This window comes from Phyllostomus hastatus, unplaced genomic scaffold (assembly GCF_019186645.2).
Source record: "Phyllostomus hastatus isolate PE091 unplaced genomic scaffold, TTU_PhHast_1.1 phas_contig_495, whole genome shotgun sequence".
NCBI lineage: Eukaryota > Metazoa > Chordata > Mammalia > Chiroptera > Phyllostomidae > Phyllostomus > Phyllostomus hastatus.
The window spans coordinates 1,529,639-1,547,438 of NW_025333895.1; the positions used below are offsets into that span (position 1 = coordinate 1,529,639).

At 60.9% G+C, this 17,800-nt stretch overlaps 1 protein-coding gene across 3 annotated transcripts in view; it reads left to right on the top strand.

Moving 5' to 3' along the window:
- The window catches only part of NEK6 (NIMA related kinase 6), a 72,953-nt gene that overhangs the window by 16,847 nt on the left and 38,306 nt on the right, over positions 1-17,800 (top strand). Inside the window, exon 1 of one of the 3 annotated variants that reach the window (XM_045846032.1) lies at positions 11,576-11,702. The exons of 1 other annotated variant lie outside the window; for it this stretch is intronic. In XM_045846032.1, the coding sequence (XP_045701988.1) occupies positions 11,645-11,702 (58 nt within the window). In that variant the 5' untranslated portion in view covers positions 11,576-11,644. Of the gene's footprint in view, positions 1-11,575; positions 11,703-12,283; positions 12,437-17,800 lie in introns of those variants that run through there. One more of the 3 variants, XM_045846031.1, reaches the window with a different exon arrangement.

Here is a 17,800-nt window from a genome sequence, read left to right on the forward strand (position 1 = left end):
TGTCTGCATGTCGTTTGCACCAGCCCAGGCTGGCCCACCATCCTCACTCGCCTCTCACTGAGCCAGGTGAGGCCAGGGTGGTTCAGGAGCTGACTGGGCTCTGCCAGTCAACGGGTTTGGCCACGCCCCTCCCACCCAGGCCCGGAACAAGGCCCCACCCCCTTTTGGTGCAGTCTGGTTTTATGTTGAATTGGTGAATGGGGATGAGGAGACTAATGTGTCACATACTGGCTGGGTGACTTGATATACCTGGGCTCTCATTTCGTCATCACCAGAACCCACTTTTCAGCTGGAGAGACAGAGTCAGAGAGGCCAGGGTCATGGACCAAACACCCAGCAAAGAAGCAACCCAGGGACTGACTCACGCGCCTTTTCCTTGGCTGTTCCCTCCAGATGCCAGGCCCCCGAGGGCTGGACAGGCCCCTTCCCTCTCACGTCCTGCCCCTGAGGGTGGTCCCTCCTCTAGAGCACCGCCCCCAGCAGTGCTGGGGCAGAGACGGGGTGGGTGGGCCTTCTGCCGACCAGGCACCTGACGGCCCTTTACCTCTGAGGTCTCGTGGAGCAAGTGAGCCTTTTAGGTAGATCTTCCATTTTCAGATTATAGAAGTGAGGCTCCGAGAGATGATGAAACTCGGGCAAGACTTCCCAGCAAAGGTGTGAAGGGTCCCAGCTTTAAGTCCTGGCAGGGCATTCGCGTCCTAGCGACTAGTCCTGCTGGCAGGAGGGCGGGTGGCTGCGGCCCGTGTCTGTGGGCTTCGTGCCGGCGGCAGAACTTTCTCGCCAAGAAAGAGCAGGAGTCTCCCAGGACCAGGCAAGGTGGAAGGCACGCCTTGGCTCCCTGGGAAACGTGGGGCGATCAAGGGGCCAAACCAGCCCTGTCCGTACAGCCCGCTCCGGCCCTCCTCTTTCTGGCTGCAGTCAACCCCCCAACCCCCCACCATGCAATGGGAGGGCGGGGGCATCCAGCCGACCTGTCGAGTGCTGACTGCGTGCTAAGCAGTTTGCGGCATGCTCCGATTTCTTTGTCCCGACAACGCTGAGAAGCCAGGTCCCCGTATTTGCCGAGCACGCCCCACTCCCTGTTGGTGCTTCCACCACAGCGCTTTCTGCCATTCACAGTGGCCGCCTTTTCTTGACCCCCGTCTTGGGGAGCAGGGTTTAACTCTGCCTTGTGCCCAAGATAGTGCTTGGCTCCTCGAGCCTCTCGAGAAATGCTTGACGAAGGACGACAGAAGGAATGAACCCCGTTTTCTTTAAAAGGAAGCTGAGGCCCACAGAGCACCGACCCTGCCCTTTGGGGCCAGCTGGGTCCTCTCCCTCCCCGCCTGGCTTTTGACCTGCAGTCCCAGGTGCGCCTGTCTGTGTCCCCTCAGTTTCCCGTGGCTCAAAGAAACGTCTGCTCCACACTTGTGGCTTTGGATCGGCTCAGAAAGAGCGAGTCCTGTGACTGCTCCAGGAATCTGGGCATTTAGCCCAGAAAAGAGTGTGTTTCCTGGCTTCCTAAGAACTGGGGCCCACCCTGCCCCCGGCCTGGGCTGCGAACAGGAGGGAGAGGGAGAGATGGACTCCAGCCCTGGAAGGCGATGGCGTCAGGCCTTATCGTCTGAGGTTGGCTGTCCTGCGCCAGGGGCTGTCCCAGCAAGGCCACCGCTGCACGGCCAGCAGCCTGAACACTGCGCTCGAAAGTTCCTCTCGAAAGCATCCAGGGCACCCTGCGAGATGGGGTTCGTGCTCCTGAGTTACTAGAAAAAGGAGCATTCCTCACGCTCAGACAAGTCTTTCTCCCTGGGGTGGCTCTCCGGGCACAGCTCACCGGCCACCACAAGGCAGACGTGGCGCGACACCCTTGAAGCACAGGGTGACCCGCTTCTGGTGGGTTATCAGGCCGCCAGGGCCAGGTGTGTCGAAAGCCAGGCAGCTGGCCTCTCTCCCTGAGAGGCTGGCGCAGGTTGACGAGGTGTCTTTGGGGAGAGCCGGAGTCACCCAGCCGTGATGTCTGCACGTTGTGTAATTTCACAATTTGGTTTTCTTTTCAGAAGAAAAGTCAGTGCTTCTCTCTCCCTCTCCTGCTTTCCATTTTTATTTTCTTTTCCTCTGGCCCCTTCCCTCATCGACTGGCCTGGAAAGCCACCTCCCTCGGGCTGGGGGGAGATCACCCAGTCCTTAGAGGGGATGACCTGGAATTACCCACCAGGTAACTGGGATATACTGGTCACATTATCGAGACAGAGAAAACCTCTTTTGTACGCTCATAGGAGAGTGGAGGAGGCCAGTGTCACTTTTCCTCGGCCACGATTGAGAAAAATCACGCAGTAGGGCACCGCAGCCTGCGTTTGCTGGTCCCAAACCAAGGCCCGGCCCTGGAGGTGTGAGATTCTCACCGATCCCTGGGGAAAGGAGAAGACATCAGGACGGGCCTGGCCGTGGCGGCTTACGTCAGGTGCTCCCCAAATGGAGAAAGTGATAATAGATGGAAATTTTGTCTGGAAAACATTGACCACTTCATGTTTGTCTTCAGAAGTTGGAAGTAGCCAGACTGAAATCCCCAGGCCTAGGAACCGCTGACTCACTCCCCGTGGGGCTCCAGAGGCAGAAGGTGGGCCCGGGGGAGCCTTGGAAGAATGTGCAGCACCAGGAGAACTCGGGATGCTGTGGCCGCACGTGCAGGCCGGCTGGCTCCAGCACTGGGCTGGGAGATGGTTAGATTCCCAGGGCCGGCTTAACACGGCGCACACGAGGTGTCAGGAGGCTGGGTTTCCCTGGAGGCTCTGAGGGGAGCTGTTCCAGGCCCCTCTCCCAGCTTCTGGCAGCTGCCAACGATCTTTGGCGTCCCTTGGCATTTGTTTAACACAACACTCCCCTCTGGGCCCCTGTCATCTCATGAACTTCTCCCTGCAAGTCTCTGCATCCAAGTTTCCCTCTTCTTACGAAGTCACCAGTCATTGGACGAGGGCCACCCTAATCCCAAATGACCTCATCTCAACGTCATTGCGTCTGCAAAGACCTTGTTTCCCAACAAGGCTGTGTTCCCAGGTTGCAGGTAGGCACGAGTTTTGTAGGAACACTATCCACCCCAGCACAGGGACCCCAGAGGGGAGGAGGAAGGCCCGTCTGGATAGGGTGCCGCCAAGCGTCCGTGCGCTGCAATGTCTGCGGCTGTTTAAGTTGGGTTAAAACAGGGTTCCCAGGAGGGACCGCCTGGCCGCCAGCCCCTGTGCGGATGAGGCCGGCGTGCAAGCAGCACACTTGGGTCAGGCTCGCTCTGTGTCGGGCGCTGGCCTGGGGCTGAGCAGGACAGACTGGCGGGCCCACGGTGCTGCTCTGGCTGACGTTCCTGTGCAGGAGACAGAAGCACCCGAGGACCCGAGTCCCGGGAGGGAGAGCTGTCCCCACACAGGGCCAGGTCTGAAGAGCTCAGAGACTCAGGGAGCCGACCTGACCAGGGCCCTCTGACTCCAGAGTCGGTGCTCTGGGTCCTGGGCTTGTCTGTATGCGTTAATGCAGGTGCCAAGACGGGCTGATGGGTCGACTTCAGCATGCTTTTCTTAAGCACAGGCCATCCGCATGTAGTCCTTTGGCGCATCAGCCAGGACAACTGAGGGCTAAGAACCTTCGGCTCCCCGCAGGAGCCACCCACCCTGGCCGTGCTCCCTTGGGCCTGGAGAGCAGCCCCTCCCAGTAGTGACAGGACCCTGCCATTCCTGGTGGTGCCAGCCAGTGCGTCCTTCTGCTTTGTGGATCAGGGGCAGCCCATGGGGCTGGAAGGAGGGACCCAGGCTCTTTCGGTCCCCCAGGGACCCTTGCCTGTTTTGGCAAAGACTCCGTGGTCAGATGTTTCCAGATTCCCATCCCAGCCCCGACACTTCCTAATCTTGAGTCAGCAGGGCCCGGGACCTTCTGTCTCCTCTCCTGTGCAGTAGGAGTGATGGTTCCAGCCCTGCCCATATCGAAAGAAGTAGGAGGTGGCTGAGTGAGTTAGAGGTTGGAACCACTATCTGTGAATCCTTCCAGTGCCTAGCACAGAGCCTGACACACAGCAGGTGCTCGATAAGTGCTCACCAACTAAGAGAGTGTGGGCCCAGCACAGTCTCTTGAGAGGGAGGCTCTGTAGGCATTTCCTTCCTCCGGTCTGCGGGCACACAGTTACCTGAGATGACTGGGGCAGGGGTGGGGAGGTCATGTGTGTGCATGTAGCCTTGAGGGAGGAAAGACGCTGCTAAATGCGTCTGGAGCATTGATTCATCATGTGACCCATGGAGTAAAATTATGTGTGGGCTCGGTACCGGGGAGGCAGAGTGGGGTGCAAAAGAGTAACGGGCAGGGGGTGGGAGGGCTCTGCACCCCTTACCAGCCCCGTGTGCGCACGCTCGTGGAGCCCAGTTTGTGCATGCTCATGGCGCTCTGTTGGTCCTGCTGAGCCTTCGAGGCTGCACCGTCATCAGGGCCTCCATGCCACAGCGCATAGGCCTAGCCTCCAGGCCTTTGCACGTGCTGCGCCCCCTGCCCCGGGTGCTCCCCCTCTTCTCTGCTGTTGATTGAGTGAACAGACGGTCGGATGTCCTTGGACACATCCCTCCTCTGCCCTGAGCCTCCAATGCAGGCTGTAGACCGGTGGATTCCTCGGGGCCCTTCCGAGGTCTCTGGCGGGACTTGAGACCTCCCGGGAGAGGCTTCCGGCTCCTTCCTGCTCCCAGGAATTGGTGGGAGCGTGGCAGCGACTGCGCCTGTGCCGTTGACGCCGCAATGCGAACACAGCGCTAGGGGTTTTCTGGGCGCTCTGCGTAGTCCCACAGAATGGATTCCAGTGGCTTTGAAAGGGCAGGACTGGCCCGGCCTCATGGAGCTGTCTGAGCTGCAGTCGGGCCAGCGCTTCCCCACCTGTCCCTCTGCAGGAATTCTTCCCGTGCCTGTGGAGGGCGGAATGGTGCGCCCAGGGCCCGACACTTGATGTGCACCTGCCCACAGAAATCTCTGCACGTCCCTGTCTCCCCAGAGCCCCTCGTAGTGAGGCAGCCAGCAGGTCCCACTGGGGCTCATCCCCAGCTTCCTACGCTCCAGGGGGGCCCCAGAGTTCAAGCCCCACCTTAGCCAAGTGTGCGCTTCTGAGCCTCAGTTTCCCTCTCTGCAAAATGGAGATAGTAACACTCACCTCGAGGGAGTGGCAGGGGGACCCAGATGTGCAGTGCAGTGCATGGCATGGGGTGGGGGCGCACGCGAGGGGGGCCGTTCTTCTTAGCGTGAGTATCCCTTACTCGGGAGATCCGAGTGAAACACAGAGCAGCAGCCTGCGTGCTGAAGCCAGAAAATGTCTGTTGTCTGAAGAATTTTGCTTTGGAAGACAAGCCCAGGTTTGGGGCGAGAGCCTCACCCCCTCAGGAATGTCACGGTTGAGTCTCCAGGCATCTTTTCTAGGCTTGGTGACCACCCAAGCCTTTGAGCCCTCCACGTGGATGGTCCTGGGTCAGGCTTTTCGGGATTCTCTCGCACAGCTGGGCTGCACGTCGCGTCTTGGTAGCATCATTTCCGCAGAGCAGGCCCTGTCTGGCTATGAATAGAAGTTTTTTCCTCTCTTTCTTGGACGCCTGAATGGCAGCCTGCCTCCTGCGGTCCCGGAGGCGGACTGAGTTAGAACTCCAAAGTGGGCATCAGAGCGGGGCCGTCCTCTCCTGTGCGGACTTGTAGCTCCCAGCAAGGCTCAGACAGGCAGGTTGGCGGCTGCCGCGACCTGGAAGCCTCCCGAGGGCGTCCCGGGCTGCGGTTCTAAAGGCGGCCGAGCGGACCTTAGAAACCAGTGCACGGAAAAGGCAGCAGCTCAGAGAAGCAGCAGCCAGCGTTGAGGAGGATGGTTCTGTGTCTCCCGAAACAGACCTTCGGGCGTCCAAGCCACAGAGGCAAAGCCCCCGAGGTCTCTGGGAGGGCACTAGGGACAAGGGGTCAGCCTGCTGTGGGCAGGAGGGCAGTGCGGCTCGGCGGTCAGGAGCGTGGGTCTGGAACCGCACTACCTACGCTCAAATCCCAGTTCTTCCACCTGTCCTGGACAGCACGCCTGCCCTTTCTGTGCCTCAGTTTCCCCCTGCTGCAAAACGGAGACACTCGTGTAGTGTGACAGGAATGCAGGCTGACATTACCCAGGTGCGTTAGAACAAGGCTTGCGGTGTAGTCAGTGTGACAGGGTAAGTGGGGGCCCAGAGAGGGCAAAGGAGTCGTCTGTGGTCACCCAGAAAGGCATTGCGGGCAGCCAGGCTGAAACTCATGACTTCCAGTCTCGTGGCCGTTTCGCTCCGCTCCCTTCCCCTCAGCCAGACTTTTTCAAGTCTGCCTTTTGCAGAAGAAATCGCATGACCCTTCAGCCGGCAAGAATTCAGACTGCACAGAATTTCAGAACCTCCTCAGGCTGGCTGGGGGCCTTGTTGCAGTTCTGTTCAGCTGCTAGTTTCTCTCTCTCTCTCTCTCTCTCTCTCTCTCTCTCTTTCTCTTTCTCTTTCTCTCTCTCTTAAAAGCTCTAGAGGGTCGCTTCTTTCCTATCTCCCAAAATAGAAAAAGTATCCTTTGGAGACTGTGTGCCCCTGAACCGCCCTCTTCCCTTCCTGGGCCTCATTTGCCCCATCTGTGAAATGAAAAGTGCCCCGCCCCCACCCCACAGGTGGATGGCCCCCACCTGGCAGCCTGACACTTCTTTGGGGACAAGTGAACGGAGAGGTGCCACCCCAAACGCAGGTCTACGTGGCCCGCCAGGCGAGTGCTGACTCAACAAAAGCGGTGACTCATCCTTCTAGGAAGCGAGGTGAAACCCACCAGAAATGCTGCCCACTTCCGCCTGCCACCCGCTTTCAAAGGTTGTTTGAGTCATCCGAGTCGTCTGCACTTTTCTCGCTCTCCTGTTCCAGCTCAACGCTCCTCAGCCCCTCTGTGCTGAGGCTGGGGTGGCCAGAGGGTGTCCCATTTCCAGGCCTCCCGGGTGTCAGAACCGAGGGGACCGGGTGGTTTCCTGATCCCTCTGGGCAGCCCAGCCACAAGCTCTGGAGGCTGCCAGCCAGGGTCTGACACCAGCCCCCCGAGCTTCAGCCCCCTCGTCCGTGAACGGGGTGGAGGCGCCCTGCCAGCAGGCTGCCATGGCGCGCTCTACATACGTAGGCAGAAGTCCTGCCCCAGCCCATTCCCCTCTTCCTTCCTGCGCAGGGCACCCTGGCTCGCCTGGGATCCAGCTGGGGCACAGCAGACGTGGGTGTGCCTGCGTCCTCCCTGGCCGTGTGGGACAGAGGGACACCTGGCCAAGCCAGGAAGCCTGGAGACGGACCCTCCGCCATCAGGGACAATAGCTTCCTGACTGCAGCCCTCTCAGCCCTTTGACGGGAGACCAAGGGCCCAAAAGGGGGAGGACCTGGAGCAGAGAGGCCATGGCCAAGGCTAAAACCCAGGATCCTGGGCCAGGAGTCCCTTTGCCCCCGGGCCCTCCTGTGCCCTGTGTGAAGGTTAACTTTCAGGGAGGCCAGCACGGCCGGGCCTGGGAACTCAGGTGGGCGACATGGTGGGCCTGCTACCCACTGACAAGGGCCCTGGGCAAGCCACATCCATCCTGAGCCCCGTTTCCTCCTCTTAGAAGTGGGCGTATTTCCTGCTCTGCCCACCTCCTAAAATTGTCATGAGGCTTCGTAAGATGACGTGGGTAAAAATCCCTCTGCAGACGATCAAGAACTGATCAAGAACTGATCCGTTGTGAAGAATTTGGTCTCTGGCATCCCCTGGGGCATTTCTGTGTCCCTGTCCCTCAGGCGGTGTCTGGTACACAGAGGAGGTGCTCAGTGCGTGTTGAGTGAACGAGGGACAAGAGCTATCATTTCCTGAGTGCCTGCCACATACCAGGCATCGCCCAGGGCACTTTCCATAAGGTCCTGTAACCTCACAGCACCCCCAGCAGTTCAGGTATGTCCCCATTTTACAGACAAGAAAGCCGAGGCTCAGAAAGTGCAGTGACTTCGCTAAGGCCACACAGCAAGGGGGTGAGGAAGTCAGGTTTCACCTCTTACTCTAAGTCCGTGTGTCCTTCCAGTTGCTTGCAGACCCCTGGGTCACATCTGCCTGGGGTCTGCTGCCATGAGTTTAACAAGCAGTTTCCTGGGGCAGAGGGGTGGGGTGGGGGGGAGGATTTGTACAGAACTCTGATTTGTAGCGTTTGCCCATTTCCACGGTGCAGATATTCCTGCCGGGCCTGGTCTCAGGCAACCAGCCCTCTCCCACCAGAGCCCCTGGTGCTCTCTGGGGTCTCAGTACCACACAGAGACTGGGGAGGGGAGGAGGGACCCCAAGACGAATCTGCGACCCTTCAACGGGAATATTAAGGCCTGCCAGCCCCGCCGTGTGCCATATTCCTGCCAGGCCCGGAGCAGAGCCCTGTAAATGCCGGGATATAATGGACAATAAAAGTCGCTGGAAAAGAGTGGGTCTCCCAGGACCACTGTCATCCCTGCCACACGTTGCCTGCCGGAAACACGGCCCCGCGATCATGAGGCACAATCGTCATGTAAATATATAGGGCCTCTCGCCCGCGGCGGGCCAAGATTTATTTTATTGAGACAGCGGGGGCGGGGGAGGGGAAGACAGCTCAGGCTCATCGTCCTGGTAACTTTGAGAACTGCTTTGCCATCACTTCCCAGCTTCTGGGAGAACGCGCAGCAGGAGCCGGTGTGGCTCCTCCCAGCCTCCCCGCAAAAATGTGAGTCCTCATAGAGCATGGGCACCTCCAGCCAAGCCTACGGGGCCCAGGGACTGGTTGGCCACAACGCCGGGGTCCCCTGGAGAATGAGGACCAGACTGATCGTGACAATCGATTTGCAGAGCCGGTTGCCAGAAATATTTGTCGCAGGGATATTAGTGTTAAATGAATGCGGTTTTTTTAATAGCGATAATGGTAATCATAACAGTAGCAGCAGCCGCGTTTATTGAGCTCTTGTGCATACGCAGGCCCTGAGGTCCGGGCTGGCATTCTGCCCGTGTGTCCTCATTCAGTCCTCGCAACAGCCCCCCGAGGTGTGTCTTACGTGGTCCCCTGTGTACAGAGGAGGAAACTGCAAAGAGGTGACCATGGGCCTGGCTGGAGCTTACGTGGCTGGACAGAGGCAGTGCAGGATTTGAACTTGGGGCTCTCTGACTCCAGAGCCAGTGCTGGATTGCTTCTCTCTCTCTCCTCACTGTTTGGCTCTCTGGTCCCAGATCAAATGCCACCGCCTCCCTGCAGACCCCCTGATTGGCCCACGTTGGAATCAGTTGCCCTTCTTTGATTCTGCCCCATAGTTAGGCACTTCGATCTGGTCCCCGCCACGACCACCCCACTTGGTTGGGGGCAGGAGCCCAGTCTGTGCTGCAGAGGGCTTCCGGGGGAGTGAGGAGTCGGGCCTGCATTTCCACCCAGGCTCCGCCGCCATCCAGCTGGGACTCCTCCAGCAAGGCACACCACCTCAGACCCTGCGTTTCCAGGTTTGTCCAGGGGACGCACGGCCTGCTTTGCAGGGCTGCCTCGTGAGCACACAAGCTGCCAAAGTTCCTGAAGGATCCGGCCCGGCACCAGGCACTTAGGGGGCGCTCTCTGTGTGACCCCCTCCCCCATGTGCACATCTCACCTCCATGGCTGCGTGTCTGGGAGCCTAGGAGGCACCTGAGCTGTGCCCCTACGTCGCTGTGGCTTGTTACAAATGGGGAGGACAGTGTGCAGGGGACTGCAGGGCTCAGGAAGTCTCCCAAGGCCAGGGGAGCGTCCCCTGAGCAAGCCCAGACCCAGAAGAACACGTGATAAGATACGAGATCCGAAAGCCTGATGGCAGGCTCCAGTGAGTCACCCATCTTCCATTAGCATCGTCAGAAATGTGGGCACGGGAAGGGCCCTCCTACACCCTGAAGCCTGACTTCCCCACGTTGTAGGTGGGGAAACTGAGGCCCAGGGACAGGCCGTGACTTGGTCTTACAGTCCTATAGGGGTCCCAAGCTCTGTGAGCCCCCAGCCACCGTGCCAGACACATCGTGGCTCAGAGCAGAAGTCACCCTCGAGGAGTTAAAAGCGGCCTCATGCTTCCCAGGCCTGCCTGGGTGTCTGCGAGGATCCCCGGGGGGGTGCACAAACACAGGAAGGTGGCGTGATGGCGTGGCCCCAGAAGCCATGATTACGTGCTGGCCTGGAACGCCGCGTGGGTGGCGGGACTGGGTGGAGGTGACACTGTCGCCCACAGACGGAGCCGCGCTCAGCACCATGGGGATTGGGTGAAGGCTGGGCTCACGGTGACTCGGCAGGCCCTGGGAGTCTGGCCACCTTGGGAGGGGACCGGTGCCACCTGTGGCCCTCAGCACAGCTCCACCCTCTCTTCTGTGTCCTGGGTGGACAGTCAGGGCGTGACTGACATCGACGTGTGTGCCTGTGAGGGTGCAGAGGCCGCGCAGAGCCGAGTTGGGCCCCTGGAAGGTGGCGGCCTCCTCGGGCCCAGGAGGGGGCGGAAGGCCCCTCGGGGCTGGCTCACACGGCGAGAAAGTGTGTTTTCCTTGGGTGCTGCGCCCCGTCTTGGGCCAGAGCGCGTTTCCCCTCCGAGGCACGTCTCTGCCACGGAGGGAACTCCTCTCCAGCAGACGGGAGGCTGGAAGCAGAGCAGATCAGGCAGAAAGTGCCCGACTCGGGGGGCCTGACCATCTAGAGTCTCTTCCGTGAGTCGAGGCTGGTGCTGGGTCAAGGACGACAGTCCTTGAGGAGAGCCCCACGCGCCAGGGCCTCGGTGGGGTCCACCTGCAGGCCTGTGCACGGCTGGCCTGGGCCCAGCCTCGGGCGCCCAGGGGGCTGGCACCTGGCATATGCCCGACAGTTGGGCCCGGCTGGAGGGGAAGATGTGCTGGCACAGGTGGCCGAGCCCTGGTGCCGGGATCGGCTCCATGTGTCCTCCGGGGCCTCGGCGGCAACACGCCTGTGCTGGGCCCAGCGGCGGAGCTGCAGATGGGGTGCGAGGGGGTGGTTCGCCCAGGGTGTTGGTGGCTCTTGTTCCGGAGGAGGAGGCAGGGGCCGGCGTGGAGTTTCCCTGACTCCCTCCCACGTGCCTGCAAGTTCGCCAGCCTCCACACCTTGGACCCCACTGCGTCCTCCCCCATAATTCCCGTGCCCTCCACTTGGGGTCCGTCCCACCCCACCGAGCCGTCTCACACTCCACCCGTTGGGAGAAGCTGCCCGTGACTTTGGCCAGAAGTGAGGGTCCATCTGTCCTTTTCCTGGGGCACTTTTCCCACTCTTTTCTGGCTGGTGAGCGTCTGTCCCTGTATTCCGGGGTTCTCTCCTGCACACCCTGCAAGAACAGGGGGGTTTCCTCCTGCGTCGTCCTGGGGTCGCCCGCTGTGAGCACAGGCCCTGCGCAGGGAAGGCCGCAGGAGGGACGCGTGGAGGGAAGGGAAGGCAGAAACTCGCCGAGCCCTCAGTTCCCGGATCTGCACCTTGCCCGGGAGAGCGTGGGCCCCAGTGAGATGCAGTAATGCTCAAACGGTTACCCACTGATTGGGCGTCTGTCACGTGCCAGCCCAGGGCTCAGCACTTTCGGTTCATGCACCGTCAGGAACCCTCCAGCACACGCTCCCGTCCCTGTCTGACACAGGAGGACCCTGAGACACGCACAGCTGGGACATGGCAGGTCCGGGACTCGAACCCAGGGCCGCTGCCTACGAAGGCGTCCATCTCTCAGGCAAGAAATATTTTTGGCTCAGCTCACAAAAGAGAGACTAGGAAGAGTTAAGCTTTTAAAGGGACAGCAAGCGCTTTTCACACTACTTAGCATTTGCTGGGCCCCCCGTGGGGGTGGGAGCACCAGGCACAAGGGAAGGACCGGTCGTCCCTGCCGGTGCTCAGGCTGGGCTGATCCCGGGGCTGCCGATGTTGTGGGTTCTGGTCGGGGGCAAATCCCTGTGCCACTCGGGTGGTGCGCAGTGGATTGAGGAGGCAGGCTGGTGGCCTGGGGCTGCTGCCGCTGCGCCCGTGGCCCTGGCAAGTCCCCCGCTTCCTGCCTCAGTTTCCTGGTGGGTGAAACGGGAGAGCAGGACTGGGTGGCCCCAGAAAGGCCTCTGACTGCATTCCAAGCCCGCTGGCTGCAGGCACCTGCGTGCACTCTCCCCAAGACTGCCCAGGGGCCGCTGCCCTCAGATTCCAGTCCCCGGTGAGCATCGGACTCCGGAGGCCGTGACAAGTTCCATTGGCCACAGAGGTGGCAGCCGAAGCTATTTTTGGAGCGGCGAATGGTGGGGGTTTCCTTTCGGCCCTGGCGGGGGAAGTCCCCCACAGAGACTGGGCCGATCCTTCTTCCTTCGCCCGCGCCGACACCGAGAGGCCACCCAGCTCCCCAGAGCCCTCGGCGCCGTGAGTCCACCCTCCACCCCAGGCTGAGCAGACCTTCCCCGAGACTCCCAGGAGCTGCTCTGCAAGGTACCTGCCTTTGCCCTGCCTCCTGCTGGGGGGACCCCTCACCCTTTCCTGCCACTTGGGGCTACTGCCCTGGCCCTAAAGGGTGTGCCCAGCAAGTGACAGAAAGGCAGGCCCGAGGGACGTCCAGAGCCCAGGCTCACAGAGCACCCTGCCTCAGCTGCACCTCTGCCACTGCCACCACTTGACCAGGTGGGGGCTACCGGCGGTCAGCCTGCATGACCTTCGCCACCACCCAGGTGGGGGAGGGGTGCGGTTTCACCTTGAGCAATCCTGGGCTGTGCCAGAACTGCTGGGGTTAGAAGGGGAGCAGTGGAAGCAATGCTTGTCTCTCTGGAGTGGCTTTGGCTGCCCGGGCCCCTTCCTGATGTCTGAGCAGTGAGCTCGCCACAGAACTTTCTCCCACCAGCTATCGCTGTCCTTTGAACCTGAACATGTGGGCAGGAGAGAAAATTAGGGGAGGCCAGGGCTTTAAGGACTTCCCCTGGGCAGAGGCCACTCACTGGGTGGGATGATGGATGCTGTCCTGGGGCCCTGGGAAAACTTTCTACAAACACCGAAGCCCTCCCACCCCCTGGGGGGTGCTTCCCTGGCTTCCTCTCTTGGACTTCTGGTGTTTCTGTACCAGGCCAGCAGCCATGTACCTGGCCCTCCTTCTGTGGCCTGCTGGGGCCATGAGGTGAGTGAGGTGAGTGTCTGCTCTCAAGGAAAACTTCATTTAAGGGAGAGGAAAATATGCGAGTAGGTAATGGCAGCATGGGAACCAGGGATGTAGAGCTGGGAGTGTTAGGGGGAATCCGGGAAGGCTGCCTGGAGGAGGTGCCCCGGTTGGGCCATGAAGGAGGAGCCAGGTTTGCTGGGAGACAATGCGTTCCAGGCGGGGGAAGCAGAGCCTGCCAAGGCCTTGAACACACAGCAAATTCATTTCCCTGGCGGGCAGGGGTCCTTGAGACGGCGAGCCTGTCTGAGGCATCCAGTCCTCCCAGCGGAGTGAGAGGTCTCCTCGGACACCTCCTATACTGGCTTCCCCAGCTCCGTGGTGGTCTCAGAGGACCACCCCAGACAAATAAGATTGAAACCCAGACTTTGTAAAAGTCGGATCTGGGTTCAGACACGGGGCACGCCTTTCACACAGCCGCAGGAGCTCGGCAAGTTATGTAACTCTCTGCACCTCAGGTTCCTCCTCCGTAAAATGGGGCGCCACAGACGCGGTGGCAGGAGTGTGCGGAGGTGCTGCGTGGAACTCGCTGGCACGGAGGCCAGGCTCAGCAGACCGTCCTCCTCGAAGGGTGGGATGAGGCCCAGCCTTCGCTGGGTCCCGGAGCCAAAGGCCTCCCAGACATGAGAGGTGTTTACAGCTCCTGCCTCTTTTTCTTCTGGACCTTGTGTTTGTTACCTGAGAGCAGGGAAGAGGGAGGCGATCAAGAGCCTCCTTGATTTCACAAAGGCTCTGGGAAGCCCTGCAGTGCGGGTGGGCTGTGTTTGAGAGAACGGCCTGGTGGTCTCTGCCTGGCCGGAGACCTCGGGGACCCTGAGTGTGAAGGCAGACGCTCTTGCTTGGGGCTTCAGGAGGGTGGGAAGAGCCCCTTCCACTGGCTGGTCCGTTTATTCCCCCAGTGCCCTGCTGGTGCCCATTCTGTGCCAGGCCTTGGCAGGGCCCTGGCAAAGTGGAGATGACCGCTAAGACCAGTCCCCACCTGGAAAGGTTGGCAGAAGAGGAGGAGAGGGCGACAAAACAAGCAGTTTGTGCCCAACGAGCTGGACTTTCGGCGAGAAGCCCATGTGGGTGCTGTCAGATGGGGAGAAGAGGGGGGGCCCTTGGTACCGCCTGACTGCCTCTGTGTGCCCACCCTGCGGCGTCTGGCTGTATCTTCTTTACAGACGAGGACATCGAGGCTCAGAAAGGGAGCGGGACTTCCTGCCTTTGCCCCGGCTCCCACCCCACCCCTGGGGGCTGTGTGGTTGGGAGCAGGGCTCGGGGGTGGGGTGGGAGCCTGGGTGGGGGGTGGGGTGGGAGACGCAGGAAGGCAAGCCCGTACAGCTGGGCAGAGCTTGCAGTGCCTCGCTCAGCCATGCAGGCCTTTCCTGGAAAGCGGGGGCTGGGGATCGGCAGGCTGGGGTTTGTGTGCTGGAGGGCGACCTTCCCATGGTGGCCTGGAGGTTGGGGCATCGGGCGGGAGGTGACTGCAGGGACCTGCTGAGAAGGGGCCAGGCCAGCACAGGGCAGAGGCTCGGGGTGAGCGGGTGAGCGCAGGCTTATCTGGGGAAAGGATGGGCGGGGCTGGATGAGGACCAGCCGTGGACTCTGAGGGAGGGTGAGCGTGGGGTGGGGCGAGACTGGGTTCCTGCCAAATCCCCGAGCGGAGAGGCGACCCTGCTGCCGAGGTGGAGACCTGGGAAGGGCAGGCGGAAGCTCTGACTTGGGCCAGGTGAGGCTTTGGTGCCTGTGGCTTTTGGTGGCTGGGGTCTGGAGCTCTGGAGAGAGGGGCCCCCAGGCTGGAGAGAGGAGGAGGGGGTGGGTGATGGGTGAGGAGAGGAGAGCTGGACGGGGGGGTGGCGGGGAAAGGAGCTGAGTGGGAAGAACGGCCGCGTGGTCTGGGAGGGCACTGCATCGCCCCTCAGCTGCCGACCGCCGGGTTCCGCAGCCTCATGTGGGAGGCCCGCTGCCCGGAGGCGGGGGTCGGGGACCTCTCTGCATGGGCCGCACCGTCCTTTCGGGGCTGCCTGTGGTCCCGAGTCTCAGAGCAGCCAGGCTCCTGCTGGTGGTGGAGCCTGGGAATCTGAGCAGCAAGCATGGCTTGGGGGTGGGGCAGAGGGTGGCACGGGGCCGGGACTGGTCAGGAAACAGACGCCATCTGCGGCTTGTCCCCTGCGGCTCGCGGGGCCCCGCGACTCCGGCCTGAGATCTGGCTGCTTCCTGTCAAGTGATGAATGGACCGGTAACGGCCGCTTATCCCAAGACCAGAGGAAAGGGGGGACCAAGCGGAGTCGGGGAGGACACAGCAGCCAGAGCCACCCCTCTGGGCCAGAATTCATTCGTTCATTCATGCATTCACTTATTCACACATTCATTCATTCATTCACTCTTCCAAGGCCGTGCGGACTAGTGGTTCCAAGTGCTGCTTCCCCCGGTTGCCTGCTGTGTGGTCCCGGGCCCTTCACTTAACTGGTCTGAGCTTTCGTTTTGTTCTCTGCATAATGCAGTTCATAGAAGCCCATGACGCCTTGGAGCCTTGGTTTTCACATCTGCAAAAGGGGGGTGATGGCCCCTTTGGGTTTCTCCGAAGATATCAAGTCACTCAGCTCAGGGGGGCTGCTTGGCATGCGTGTGGCTAATGCTGAGACTGGTCTGGCTTTGACCCCCCGGGGCAGGCTGGGAGCAGCCCCGCCTCCTTGCTGGGCCTCGCTCTCTGGTGCAGGGGGCGTGTCAGGCAGTACCAACCTGCAGCGCCTCTCCTCTCCCAGTGGGCTGAAGGCCCCCAGCAGGGGCACCCATGCTAGGCATGGGCCACCGGGAGCCTGCTGGACACGTGGAAATGGCCCCCGTGCCTGCACTGGTGTTGGGTCACTCATTTGGGGGAAAAGAAAAGAAACCGTGTGTGTGTGTGTGTGTGTGTGTAGGAGAGTGTGAAGCCGTGGCACGGTTTCCTGCTTTGGGAGCACAACCTGTGGAGCCGTCCATGCTCAGCTGGAAGGACCGAGGAGCAGCCTTTCCCTGAGACACCAGCCCAGGGTCCAGTGTCCAGCCGAGGCCGAGCCTCCAAGGACAACGGTGGGGTCCTCCTGACGACTTGGCAGAACCTGTCAGCCCAGGAGCCACATTGGCCTTCGTCACCTTCACCCTCAAACTACCCCCAATGAGGGACAGAGACGCCCTGGCCTCAGTGGGTGGGCTGAGGAGGTGTCTGGGCTCACACAGCTGTCGTCACCAGGTGAACCCCAAGCACACGCACCCACACACGTGTACAGAAAAGGGCAAGGACACACGCTGCTTCCATCTCAGGGCTGGGGAGCAAAGTGGCAGATGCTTGTGCCTGCACAGCATAATAATGCACCTCAGGAAGACCCCCGACACACACAGACCCCCACAGACATGCGCCCCAAGCCGGGTCCTTGGCCCGAGCCTTCTCGGCGTCTTGGGTCCCCTGGCAGTGGGCGGGCTAAGGGCCTCAGTGATCTGCCAACCTCCGTGAGGTGTGGCATTTGGCAGGACACTAAGGAGGGACATGGCTTTCCCCTAGAGGAAGTTTCCAGAAACTGGGAGGCAAGGGCCAGATGACAGTCTTAGAAAGGCCACTAGGGGAACCTCAGCGCTTTGCCCAGTGGAAGCTGATCACTTCTGAGGAGTGCCCAGATGAAACCCAAATCCCCATGTCCCCCAGGGTCACACTACAGGAGTTAGAGCCTCGTCAAAGCCCAGGGCAGGGAGGAGCGAGTCAGGGGGCTTTGTGAAGGTGGCCGAGGTTCCCATAAGTAATGGAGGTGTTTGCTCCTGAGTCATCGCGAAGAGGCCGTGCAGTGCCCCTGACCGAGCACGGTCCGGCGGCCCCACGCTGCCTCCCACCAGCGGTGCGGCCCTAGGCGAGTCCCTGCCCCTCTCTGAGCCCCAGTCCCCGTGTCTGTCACGGGGAGGCCCTCACTCCTCCGTGGCCCGGGATGGATGGCACTAACGACGGGGGGAGCTGCCAAAGCCTCAGGGCCTTTGCACGTGCCGGGCTCTGTTCAGAGAGCCCTCATCCGCTGATGTGTTTGGTTCTCCCAGTCACCCTAACAGATCAATCACCCTCGCTATGATCCCCATCTCCCTACTCGGTTCAAGGTTGCTCATCCCAAGTAGGCCTCAGCCCCCAGCCCCTGGGCTCAGCCTGGTGCGGTCCACAGGAGCCTGGAAGACGTGCACACTTCGGAAACCCAGGCTGGAGGCCGCGCTGGGCGTCCACAGTGCCTTGGAAATGCAGGACCCTCGCTGCCTACAAAGAAAGGCCTTCTTTGAGGTGGCACTCAGTGTGGCTCGTGGCTCTGGGCCTCACATTCCAGGGATTTTTGGCCCCGGCCCTGGGTCTGGCAGCCCGTTCCTCATTGTTCTGCAGCTTGGCGGGAGCCCGGGGAAGGCAGCTCCCTGTGTTACCCGGGGTGCTGGCAGGTGCTGTGGGCCCGCGCCCTGCTCTGCATGTCCTCCCGCTGAGTCCCTTCGCCTGGGTCTCTCTGCGTCTGAGCCCCCTGTGGGGCAGTTTCTGGCAGGAGATCTCTGGGGTCAGGTTTCTACTGGGGTATAGACAAAGAGAATGAAAATCCTCTGAAATACAATAGGAGACGCAGGGACCTAGGGGTGACTTGGGAGGCAGTGAGAGCCAGGTTCAAATCTCC